Source organism: Homarus americanus, unplaced genomic scaffold (genome assembly GCF_018991925.1).
Source record: "Homarus americanus isolate GMGI-L3 unplaced genomic scaffold, GMGI_Hamer_2.0 scaffold16712, whole genome shotgun sequence".
In the NCBI taxonomy this organism is placed as follows: domain Eukaryota; kingdom Metazoa; phylum Arthropoda; class Malacostraca; order Decapoda; family Nephropidae; genus Homarus; species Homarus americanus.
In genome coordinates, this window is record NW_024757794.1 from 13,894 (window position 1) to 27,272 (window position 13,379).

Here is a 13,379-nt window from a genome sequence, read left to right on the forward strand (position 1 = left end):
TGATAGAATGAGGGTACACTAATATCTTGGTTCTTGGACACTGAATCTCCGTGTACTTAAAAGACGGATTCGAATCGGTGGTGGTGGGGAGGTAATGGGGACATGGTGGGGAAGGTGGTAGGTAGATGGTGGGGGGAGGTGGTGGGGGAAGTGGTGGGGGAAGTGGTGGGGACATGGTGGGGAAGGTGGTAGGGTAGGTAGATGGTGGGGAAGTGGTGGGGGAGGTGGTGGGGGAGGTGGTGGGGGAAGTGGTGGGGGAGGTGGTGGGGAAGTGGTGGGGAGGTGGGGAGGTGGGGGCAGGGGGGGGAGGTGGTGGGGGGGTGGGGAGGTGGTGGGGAGGTGGTGGGGGAAGTGGGGAGGTGGGGGTGGTGGGGGAGGTAATGGGGACATGGTGGGAAGGTAGGGGTAGATGGTGGGGAGGTGGTGGGGAGGTGGTGGAAGTGGTGGGGAGGTGGGAAGTGGTGGGGAGGGTGGGGGGGGTGGGGAGGTGGTGGGAAGTGGGGACATGGGGGTGGTAGGTAGATGGTGGGGAGGTGGGGGGTGTGATGGGGTGGTGGGGGAAGTGGTGATGAGGTGGTGGGGAGGTAATGGGGGAGGTGGTGGGGAAAGTGAAAGGTCGTCTGGGGGAGGTGGGAGGAGGTGGGGGGAGGTGATAGGGAGCCTGGTGGAGGAGGTGATGGTTGCATGGGGGCTTAAACTCTTCCTATAATCAACACAAATATGGATTATAGATCATGTTAGGTTAGGTTCGGTGAAATAAACTAGGGGTGGCTGATCTTCAAGTGATCGATTTCCGAAACAGATGATGGAGTGGAGAGACAGTGGACAGTAGCGGTGAGACAGTGGGTAGTAGTGGGGAGAGACAGTGGACAGTAGTGGGGAGAGACAGTGGACAATATACAAAACCAAACTGACAAAAGAATGAACCTGTCAATTAACCTCCTCCATTACTACCGTCCAGAACAGTCATCACACCTCACAGCAGCTGATTGGTTGCTGTTTGTGGTAGTTGAGACTCGCCAAACAACCAGCAACCAAATGTCTATCTGAGAAGGCTCCTGAAGACCCCAAAACAGTGTGTGGTGAAGGCTATAGATGACCAGTCAATTACTCACTATCAGGGAACGAGGAACTAAGGACATGTCAACATAGCAGCAGCGTCACTTTAGCTACAAATTCACTACAAATGAGATGATAATAGTTGTATTTACTCTGAGTAAGACGTGCAAGGGATGGTAAGGTGTTACAACGGGATGGTATCAGGAGCTAGATGATCTATAAAGTTAAGTACTACAATATATCTGCTTCATCTAAGACCAAAGAAAGGAAAAAACCAACATGTAAGATCATTTTGCACTGTTAAATATCGAGCAAATACAATTAATTCTATTTGTTTTCTTTTACTGATGTTAGTTATGTATAAAATGATACTAACCTTCAGTAGGATGGGTTATGTTTATACTCACTGCTTGAAGAGTGAAAACAAAATTGTCTTAGGATTGTTGTTCATCTCTGCCACACAATTACAACTTAAGAAATGGTATACAGTAATATCTCCGTTCGTGATAAAAATTCAGCATTATATAATCTAACCTTCTTTCCTGTTGACACTGGCAAGCCAAGCAAATGCAGAACTCTGCCGGAGACGAGCATGAGAAACGTATTTGACACAGAACTCTTAGAAGTCTTATATTGTAAAATAAGCAGAGAATCCTTCCTCACAGAGGTACAACACCTTAGAGGAATCACGTACAAAAGCCCGAAGAAGTGTACGTACTTGTCTCTCTGTTGTGGGTAGATTGATGTGAGAGACAGTGAGGAAGGTAGTGGTGACCTCACATCTGCCTCCAGAGAAACGGCGTCTACCTAAAAACCAAATATAACCCGGAGGAAAAATATAGAGGATTTGAATCTAAATGTTTCCCGGGAAGGAAATTTACATATTTTCACTCCAAAATCTATACGGAAATAAAGGCCTAACTTGAGTAAAAAACAAATTCAAATAGATTCAAATAACGTGTCGGAATTTCTAGACAATCATTCGGGTTTAAGTATTATTCCTATAAGTACTGTAGTCATAGAAGGGGATCTGTCAGTCTTGTCTCGGTGGTAAGACGAGACACCACCTCCCTCGTCTTGGCTCTCACAGGAGCACCAGTAACCAGTCATCAGCGCTCCGGCAGGAAGATCAACACAAACTTCCTTTACAAAATAGTCTGATAAACATATTCTCGCGACTACTTTTGTCAGAACTTGAAATTGAATTCCTCTTTAGCTTTTGTTAGGCAGGCAAAGCTTACAAGCGAGTCCGTGTGTATCTTTTATGTTGAAGGAAAGATTCATGTGTATTTACATTTGGTTTATTTACAAATACTGTCAGAGACTTTGTAAACGTAAACAGTGAAGTAATAATTATTCAAAGTGTTATTGTTTAGTATTGTATATTTATGATATTAAACCCCTTTATATATTCCAGAATAACTGCCATTAAAAAGTAATACAGTATTTATTTGTGATTCGCGATAATACAATTTGTATAAATATTCGAGGTTCCTTTGTTACATAACATATTAGATGTATTTCTGTGAACTCGATATTAATTACTCTTATTTTCTCATATATAACAGTTATTATTATAAATTGGTGGAGAGTGAGGTGCACGCTGTGTGTGTCGCCAGCTCTCTAAGGGGGGACTCGCGCGTCTTCCTCCTCACTTGCACTGAGTCAGGATGAAGGGTTGAGTCTCAGCACATATTTATTGCTGTAATGAGACGAATATTTTGTATTATGTTAGTTGTTCTTTCATCGGGGGCTCAGGTGTTCTACTTCTTAATTAAAGGTGTAACGTGATCTACAGTCGTCCTGTTAGGTCAGTTTATGTGACCTTTATTGTGTAGGTCAGTCTGGCGGCTGACCTTCCTAACACTGTACTGTGCTCTCAAGCACTCTTTATTTACAGTGAAAATAATATATATATATATATATATATATATATATATATATATATATATATATATATATATATATATATATATATATATATATATATATATATATCGACAATATTTTACTCGCAGAAGCAGAAAAAAATCTTGCGTTAAAGATTTACGCAGAATAACATGACGTGTGATGGGCAGCAGAATACCTCGGGTGTCGAAAATTTGTTTCAGATAAATGCTGAAGCTGAGACACAGGCGTTTGATATTACGTTTTCTCTTCTGCGTCTTGTGACAGAGACCAAGAGGCGTGTGGAAGACTCCATCCAACACACAACATTATTACGTTTCCTCTGCTGGATGAGTCTTACACGGGTTGATACTCCGCCATACACTGAGTCTCTGACACACGACGTCACAAAACACATTAATTCTAACATATACATATATGTATATATAAATATATGTACTACATTTATTGATTCATCTTAGTTCGTTAAGGAAATATATTTATATGTATATATATACATATACAGTATATGTATACTGGGACAGGTGAAGTGAGGAAGAGTTTGAAGGCAGAAGCAGATGATGACATTCGTATCTTTTATACAAAAATATTTATAATCTAAGAATTAAACCCACGTGTGTCTGTTACCACTCCCTCCCACCTACAGCTGTCTGGTGGACAGCGAGGGGCTCCAACGTCTTCTTTCTTTATCTTCTACACGACTGTCACTTGTTGCTCCTCACTTACTGACACACTGACGGAGCTCAATGTGCTCACCACCACAAACAAAATATTACAGTTTAGTCATTTTTTCTGTTTTTCATCACCACACGAAACCTTCACCTCTGACCTCTTCGTGACACAGATAGTGGACAGGATGTGAGACAAGAATGTTTTTAAAGAAATTATTTACGTCATTGAACATAAATACAAGCCATTAATAAGCGTGATTTCAGACCATAATTTCCCTAGCCATTTTCTCCACAAGCTTCAACTTTTTACACTCCATCCAAGTAGTCAGACACTGTACACGACCCAGCCTTTTCCATCAACAGCACCTGTAGTCAGTAGGTGCAACTCACTCCCAGGTGGTAAATAAGAGTTACCTGGGGGGGCGGTGGTCAGGTTGGGTCCCTCATTAGTAACCATTACCACCTGTCTCTCTGGGCCCCAGGTATATAGATGTGTATTTTAGTCTGTATATTCCAGCTGCGTATGATTTATTAGGGAGTGTATGAGTGTATGGAGAGGGTTTAGGTGTGTATGAATGTATGAGAATGGTTTAGCGTCTGTGTGTGAGTGTATAGGGAAGGTTTAGCGTCTGTGTATGGTGTCTTCCTGGGTTTAGCAAGTGTGTTTAAGTATTTGTTTATCTGGGTTTAACAGTGGTTTGACTTTTTTTCTTGGATTTGAATCTGTGTAAAGTGTATATTTGGTTTAACACCTGTGTAAAGTAGTTTATCAGATATGTACGAGGGTTTATCTGAATTATTTCGGTTTATCAGGTGTGTGTAGTTTTTTCTGGTTTAATAATTGTGTAGAAATGTTTTTTGGGTTTATCTAATGCCTATAAGTCTTACCTAAGTTTGTTAATTGTATATTTTGAGTGTTTGACAGGTGTGCATAAGTGCTTTTGTATTTTTAACAGGTGTGTTATTGTATGTTTAACAGGTGTGTGTTTTGTGTTTGACAGATGAGGATAAACATTTCTTTGTGTTTTTTAACATGTGTACAATAATACTTTCCGCATCCAATAAGTGTACAAGGAAAGACGGAGTTAAGAAGGAAGAAAAGGGAAGAATGAAGGAGACAGTAATAGTAGGAATGAGGGAGGAGGTAGTACAGAAGGAGACAGCAAAGAAGGGGTAAGAGAAAGAGCAAGAAGAGAGAATTTGTTTCATAGAATCATAATAGTATATCAAGTATCGTGTTATTTAGAGCAATAGAGCATTTAGAGCACCGGTGCATTATAACCAACGAAGAAGGAGCATTTTTGGAGGATGTTGGAGCATTTTAGGGAGCATTCAGAGCATGTAGTAACACCAGTAGAAGATGTTGAAGAAGCCAAACAGTAGAGGGAACAGTCCACGGCAGTACTCGTCAATCTGCCTAGCTTTAATTTTGTTACTTTGCTTGATGGCCCTGACGAACTGAGCTGTCATATGAGAAGCTTCGTCGTGTCCCGGGGAAGTATTGCTACCCTTGTGCTGTGTGAGAGAGAGAGAGAGAGTGGATGAATAAAGGTGGTGTGTAGTGTGTGTGTGTGGGGGGTAGTGTGTGTGTGTGTGTGTGTGTGTGTGTGTGTGTGTGTGTATAAAGCAAGGAAGGGAAGGGAGACAGAGAGAGAGGGAGGGAGGGGGGAGGGAGGAGGGAGGAGGGAGGGAGGGAGGGAGGAGGAGGGGAGGAGGAGGAGGAGGAGGAGGGGAGGGAGGGGAGAGGAGGAGGAGGAGGGAGGAGGGAGGGAGGGAGAGACTGGATAGAATGTACAGAAAATATAACCAAGAAGACAAGTCGAAACTCTAAGACAAAATATCTGTCAATATCAACAACTAACATACAACAACAATATCCCATAACAGAACCTCAACTCTTCACCCACCATTTCGGAACTGCATGGAGGAGCGCTGCCGGGGGTGGTCACAACGGCTCCTCCTCCTGCAGGTGTGATCTTGACCTCAGTGGGGCTGGGGATGGGAGCTGTTGAGGCCTTCTGCTGTTGTGGGTGGTTGTAGGAGCTGATGTGGGTGTAGCGCTCCGCCAGGCAGGTCCCGTTGGAACCACCCCGAGATCGTAGTTCCATCTGAGGACGTCGACGCCACAGGTAGTTGACGAAGGTGAATTCCAACAGGGCGCAGAACACAAAGGCTGTAGGGGAAGAAGGAGGAAATGAGTGAGTGAGTGAAGGAAGGAGGGTGAGTGAAGGAGGGAGAGTGAGTGAAGGAGGGAGAGTGAGTGAGAGAGACGGGTGAGTGAGAAGTAAGTGTCTGAGGAGAAGGAGGAAGAGAATAAGGGTGATAAGTGTAATGAAATAGAATCAATTTTTTGTAGCATTATATCCCTTATATATCCTAAACTTAGAACTTGATCCTGTGTGTAATTAAGTTTCTACACCATAAATAACCAACAAATATTTCCAGATCTGACAAAAGTGTGCACGACAAACAAACAAAGAGTCAATGTTGTGTGTTCTTGTTTTGGGCGACGAGATGAACAATAAAAAAAAAAAGAAATAAGATCATAATTAAACAATAGATATTTTATGTTTACTTGTGATGACCTGACCTGACCTGACCTAACCTGCGTCCAGTACAGCCAAGCGTCACCATGTAGGGAGTGAACGATCAACTCACTCGAGCCGTCTTCATTTAAATGGCCAATACGAGAAGTTTAGTTTCATTACACCAAAGAGAACTTCGTGTGATCTTACAGGCAGCATTTGCCAGTAAAAGGAGAGAGAGAGAGAGAGAGAGAGAGAGAGAGAGAGAGAGAGAGAGAGAGAGAGAGACGACAAATTTTCTCTAGCGTCTGGATAAAACAAACTTACCCAACTCAATCAGACATGTGAAAGAGTGAGAGAAAAAGCTAGATTAACAGACGTTATTATTCCTTCAGAAATTAATTAGTTTTCTGATATAATTTATGTTGATTGAAAATGTCGGATCACCGGAAGATTAGACATCCAAGTTGATTTCACCTGCTGATTAAACACACGCCAACTCTACCTGGTATGGTTAGGTTAGGTTACGTTTTTGATAATGTTTTTGTAGGTCATACATTGAAGACATAAGAACTGACTCCTCACATCTCTCTCTCTCGCTTTGATTCCTAGATTACACGAACCTCTTCAAAATGCACCTCGCGTCCCGCCAGACAATATCAACAGCACACCTCGAGCACAACACCTCCGAGACACCATAATTGGCAGAGTCTTTTGAGAGGGGATGAGAGGAGTCTTACTTCCCGACGTCGTTTACATAGAGACAATTGGATTCCTTTGTTAATTAAGTGGCTGTGCGATTCGCGAACCACCTTTACCTTGAGTTGGAGGTGGTTAGGTGTGGTTGTTCTATCGGCAGGAACAGCTGGTGAGGATGAGGTGTATGAAGCTGCCAGGAGAGTGAATGAACTAGAGTATATGCATGACTTGTTGAGAGGAGCAGCTGGGGTGGGTAAACAAGGGCCAGGTGAAGGTGAAGTAAGTGTTGGGTATTTTACAAGAGACAGGAACAGCTGCAACCGACAGCCCAAAACATCGACAAGAGAAGGTCAGGAAAACATGAGAAGGAACAGCTGCAAGAGATACCTGAATAACAGTCCATTTGCAATTCCTTTACCGAAACGCTTTGGATGTGTGGTATTGACGTGATATTTACACTTTACACACCATAACTCTTGACATACACACACACACACACGCACCTAATATCCTACAAATCAACGAGAGTACCGAATAATTCCTACCAAACTAGAGCAGAATATCCTAATATCCTACAAGGAATCCTTATCCTATATACAGCTGAAGGAACCCATTACTGCCTTGTATTATTGTCTTCAAGGCCATCCTGGACCAGAGTGCATCGTAAGTGCCTTGATGTACAGTAATGACCAAAGGAGTAAATTCCATCTTGATTGTCTAAGCTTCTAAGGTCAGGTTCCTATTTGGTGCTTCGATAATAGCTTGTGGTGGTAGTAGTAGAGGTGGTAGTAGTGGTAGTTGAAGTAATGATGGGGGTAGTACTGGTTGTTGTTGAGATCTTCTACATACTGTTACCACCACAAGTCTGTAAGTCACTATCTATGGATATTATCGTATAATAAAGGCCCAAACTCACAAAACCTCCCAGTCGTCGTAAAATCACAACATCCAACCTGAATATCCACTAAAATCAGCATCATTCTAACCTAATGTTACCAGAAAGAAACGACACCTTGTAAGACCTTCAGAATATCGGCGCCGAATACCAAGTTGTAAACACCACTGGCATAGACCATTCCGTGAGGTGTTGTGGCAGATATTGTCCCGGCGATCGACTCAGTGCATTTACTTCTTGAGGGCAGGGGAGAGAACATAGCCAAATGCTGTTAAGATTTGCATAGTCGTAGTGGTGTTGCTGCCAAGGTTTAGATCAACTGATATGGCGTAAAGAAGTTTATTATTATTATTATTATTATTATTATTATTATTATTATTATTATTATTATTATTAATTTTGTAATAGGTCTCTCGCTTCCTCCTCTACTCTTCTTTCCCCTTTCCTCCTTCCTTTTCCTCTCACCGCTGAGTCAATCTCTATACTTCCCCATCCGCCCCCTCTTCCCCCCTCCTCCTCTCTCTTGTCTTCCTCAGACTTCTCTTCAATCTCTCCTCCTCAACCTCCTCCTTCACTTAAATCCCCCCCCTTCTCCTCCACTTCAGTCACTTTAAATCTCCCCCTTCTCCTCCTCCCTCTTCCTCCTCTCCTTCCTCCTTCACTAAGGCTCTCTCTCTCCCCTTCATAAATCCCTCCCACCCTTCCTCCTCTCCTCCCCCCCTCCTCCCTCCTCGTAAGGTGTACATAATTGCATCACCACATTCCTAACTGTGCATGGTGATGAAAGGCACAGATACACCACATTTCTTGACCTAAAAGCTGCATTTGATATTGCCAATAGGCAACTGATATTGTACGAACTAGCCAAAATGGATATAGGAGGTAGGCTGTTACACTGGATAAGTGGTTACCTAACCAACAGAAGGGCTGCTGCACTGTTTCAGGGTTACAAAAGTGAAGTTAAAGATATGCAACTTGGTACCCCTCAAGGTGGAGTACTTAGCCCCACTTTGTTCAATGTTCTTATGAATGCATTATTAAATTTAATACCAGACAACCCCAGCAATATCTCAATCAGCTATGCTGATGATATTCTTATACATACTAAAACTCATCGTGAAATGCAAACCACCCTGAACCATGTATACGCAGCCTGTGAACACCTCGGTCTTATTATCTCCACTGACAAAACTAAGGTGTTCAACAAACAAGCTGGTAACCGCAAACGCGGCCCCGCCAAGTTCAAGATAGGTAACAACACTATTGACTATGTTTCTTCTTTTAAATATCTTGGTGTTTCCGTCCCTTGTACCCTACCTGCCATACAACAGCTAACCCGCCAATGTACTGACAGACTGAGACCTCTTAGAAGTGTAGCGGGGTACAGCCCGCACTATGGTGCTAATATTAGAATTGTTAAAACAATGTACCTAGGCTATATAAGATCTCTGATAGATTACCACGCACCAGCCCTGGTCATTCGTGACGGGAAAGGCGTTGACAAGCTCGAGAAAATGCAAAATAAAGCCCTCAGAATTATCCTAGGATGTCCCATGAGCACTAAAGTACTTAATATGAGGAAAGAACTAGGTATACCCAGTGTTAAAGATAGAATAATTGAAGTCAACCTCATGATAGCCCTGAGGCTTCTGCGTGGTGATCCTGATAACATTGTTTCCTTAAAATTGCTAGAATGTATGAACCATGGGACTACTGAGTCTAAATGGATCCAAACTACAGCTACACATATGAAGATATTTGGACTAGACCACCTGTACAAAGTTGAGACACAACAGCGCTTCCTGCCACCCTGGCGGACAGTTCCCTTCGATATCACAATACCGACGTATCCGCCTAAAAAATTAATTATATAAAGCATTTATCTCCAACACACTGCAAATTGAGAGCCCTTGAACACATACACACTCTACAGACTGATGATAATATCACACAGACCATCTACACTGATGGATCTCTAAACACCGCCTGTGGGAGGGCTGGAAGTGCTATTGTTGTGACTCAACCTGACGGTAATATAATTGAGAAAGGAGTTAGAATTAACAACTGGGCATCCACTCTACAAACTGAATTAGTTGCCATACTCACAGCTATTAAATTCATTGAAACCACTGTTACTGACAGTCTCATCATCACTGACTCTCTATCCTCACTACTTGCCCTTGGTACCCTCGACTCAGGTTGTCACGATCTTGTCTCTGAAGCCAGACACAAATATGCGTGCCTTGTTGACCGGGGTGTCAGGGTCAAACTGTTGTGGATCCCCTCTCACATAGGCCTCATAAAACATGACAGAGTTGATGCCCTCGCCAAACTCGCGTCTAACAAAGACACCGTTGAATACAATTTGGGTCTGTCAAAAAGAACCCTTAAAACTGTAATTAGGAAAGAACTTATTGATGAGTTTGACGCAAGTAGACAAGTGCAAACAGGCACTAGTCGATCCATAGTTTACCATGATGAGATGTATCAAGTGAAACATGTATATGGAGCAAGTAACAAGATCACTAGATTACAAGATGTTGTAACCGCTAGATTAAGGTTAGGATATAAGTACCTCTGGCAGTATGTTCCTCAAGCAGATGTAAACAAAACTAAATGTAAAGTGTGTGGCCATACATATGGCCACACACTTGAACACTACGTCCTCGACTGTGTGAAGATAGAACCTTTTAGGGACAGGTCCAAGCACACTGTGTGTGAAATGGCACAACACTTCATCTCTAATGGCAAGATAGCCGACATATTAAGATTGTATCCACTTTTTTGCACTCAGTAACTATATCAGTTCTCATGTACAGAACCAAATACGCAATGTGCTTGAATACCTCCCACGTAAATGTGAATAATAAAGTGTGAGGCCAGACATACTGCCTCACACGCCTGTTCTCACGCATTTGTGAATAAGTTACCCTCTATGTATAGAACTAAACAAATAATGTAAATGAAATACTGTGTAACTTTCGGTGCCATAATATCCTGACAACCGGGGTTAATTATTATGACCCTTTGTAAACCCTACTCTGTAATCCTTTTGCGCTACCGCTCACAGGATGAGTGTGGGGTGCACAATAAAGTAGCCGCTGCAAGCGGCAAAATCAAAATCAATCCCTCCTCCTCCCACTCTTCCTCCACCACCTTAGTGTGCCCAGGAGGGTGGTACACAAAAAGCGACTTACCTGTACCTCACCCATATAGCCTAATTTCCCCTGAGTACTTACCTGGGTCCCGCTGCTTTGTAAAGAAACACGCCCATTACGATAATTTACCTTTTCTTTGGTAACTTGGCTTTTAAACATTATACTTGAATTCTTATTTCCCTCGGGTTGAAAAATGATAATTAACTCTTAACCTCATCCTTGTATAATGTCCCTCTTCACCCTATCCCTCTTCACCCTATCCCTCTTCACCCTACCCCTCTTTACACTATCCCCCTTCACCCTATCACCCTCACCCTATCACACCCTCACCCTATCCACCGACGAAGCACAAAGCGAACTGCACGTCGGATCTGGAAATGTTGTCAGTGAATCAGAACAGAGAAACCCAGAGCCCAGATGGCTAAGGATTTAAGCTCGGAACAGACCCAGGCGGAGGAGGAACGGGAAACGCAAACAGATCCTTCCTCACCTCCGCCGTGAATAGACTCCTGGTCATTGAGGATGCAAACTCTCATTGAGGATTGGAGGATGTTGGTCCCGTAGGATGTCTTTAGTCCAGCGCACTTGTAGGATATAATTCTGAGGGATCCCAAGTTGTTCCTTGGTTTATACTGTATATATGTTATTGTGGGGATTAAGGGTTCCTAACCTAACCTAACCTAACCAAACCTAACATAACCTAATCTAACCTAACCTAACCCTTCTAGATAGCGTTAGAAGGTTTTAGTCATCAGGTGGACTAAGCTGAGGAACCTAAGCTTCAGGTAATCCGATCAAACTGAGAGTCGTAAATATCGAGAGAGGAAGCGTTAGCTGAGTAGAGTGAAGACCTGATTGGTTTTGAGGAAGGAGGGAATTAATGAGCCGAACTGAGGTGCCAAAGAATGTATTAAGTTCTTTGTGTCAGCGAGTTAAAACTAAAACACTGATTCATAATTTGTAAATCCTTGGAGAGATTTACACTACCGATTATAAAACCTGGAAATGAAACCTATAATTAAAATGAGAGGGATTTGTTATTTACATTTTTTTTCTTAATATTTATAATCTAGTTGACTCACACTATCTTCAAGGGAATAGGAAGGAGCTGAAGTGGGTCACAATATATAAGCTCTTCACTACACAGGCAGCTTGGGCGACAAAATTTAATTAGAAAACAACAGATGGAAGTTTAGCAAAGTTCTGTTAGTAAGATTCCTGGGAAGTTTGATTAATGTGTCCAGAGAAGTAGATGTCTAGACGTCACTGTCAGAAAACAAACTCACACCTTTTAAAAAACCAACAGGACTCTCTCTTGCTTAGGTTAGGTTAGGTTAGGTTAGGTTAGGTTAGGTATATCTCCCTCCCCCCCCCCCCATTCCCTCACTTGTAGGATTGTTTTTGGATATTTGTGAAGTAGTTTTATATTTTCTTATAGGTTTAGTAGATATACGTGGTTGTATGTGTGGTTTTAATTCCCTTATAAGTTTAATAGAGTTCCGTAGTTGTATAGGGACCTAATGGGAGGGATAATTATGACTATGTTAAAGGAAATTATGGTATTGTGTTTATACAGAGTGTGAAGGCAGGATACTACAGTGTTCACTAGTGTTTTGAGGTGAAATGAGTTACAAATGCCAAATCAATCACAGAGTTACAATCTCTTCATTGGATGAACCTAATCATGAGTAATTTAGATTGTAAAAGTTTTTATATTCCCTGGGATTGGTAGACGGGACACCCAATCAGCATGACTCATAATGGACCCAGATTAATGTGCCAATTAAGTCACCTGAGTTCCATCACTGTACACCTGGAGATGCTAATACGTGTAACCTAACCTAACCTAACGAGGCTTTGAAGACCACGTTATTTATTACATTCCATTGTGCCATCATAAAAGACTCTCTCTCTCTCTCTCTCTCTCTCTCTCTCTCTCTGGCTAAATCCCATACAAACTCCAGGTAACAAGGTGGGTAAATAATTAAAATGAAACTGTATTGAAAAATCTAAAGAATGTGTTCTTTGTGTCGCTCTAAACCTGCAAGGCAAATTCCTAGATTTTTTTTGTAATTATTCATAAAAAAGACCTCTGTTGACAGACTTCTAAAATAATGACAATACGATGGAGATTCTTATTATAGATTTGGTGACATTATTACGGGGGTATAATACTGTATATAATAGTGGGGACGTGTGAGTAGAGAGGACAAGATCGTCTGGAGTTATTCACATCAACAAAAAAATATTATAATGTACTCGTATCTCAAGTTAAGAACGAGTGACAGTCTTCATACTTGAGAGATACGTTCATTATGACGCGTTGTTCCTACACCTACTGTGATCCTCAGGCCTCAAGGTCAAGGTAAGAACTAGAGATACACCTATGTCACGACTTGGCAATGCACCTCGAGTATAACTTAACCTTACTTCAAGTGTATGGTACGTCCTCACCACTGTCTCT

At 42.1% G+C, this 13,379-nt stretch overlaps 1 protein-coding gene across 2 annotated transcripts in view; it reads right to left on the reverse strand.

Moving 5' to 3' along the window:
- Nucleotides 1–599: 599 nt before the first annotated feature.
- Nucleotides 600–13,379, reverse strand: part of LOC121857746 (glycine receptor subunit alpha-2-like) — a 240,902-nt gene continuing 228,122 nt past the window's right edge. For both annotated transcript variants that reach the window (XM_042353876.1, XM_042353875.1), the window contains exons 10-11: nt 5,546–5,811; nt 600–5,153 (exon numbers count right to left, since the gene is read on the reverse strand). In XM_042353876.1, the coding sequence (XP_042209810.1) occupies nt 4,971–5,153; nt 5,546–5,811 (449 nt within the window). In that variant the 3' untranslated portion in view covers nt 600–4,970. The remainder of the gene's footprint in view (nt 5,154–5,545; nt 5,812–13,379) is intronic.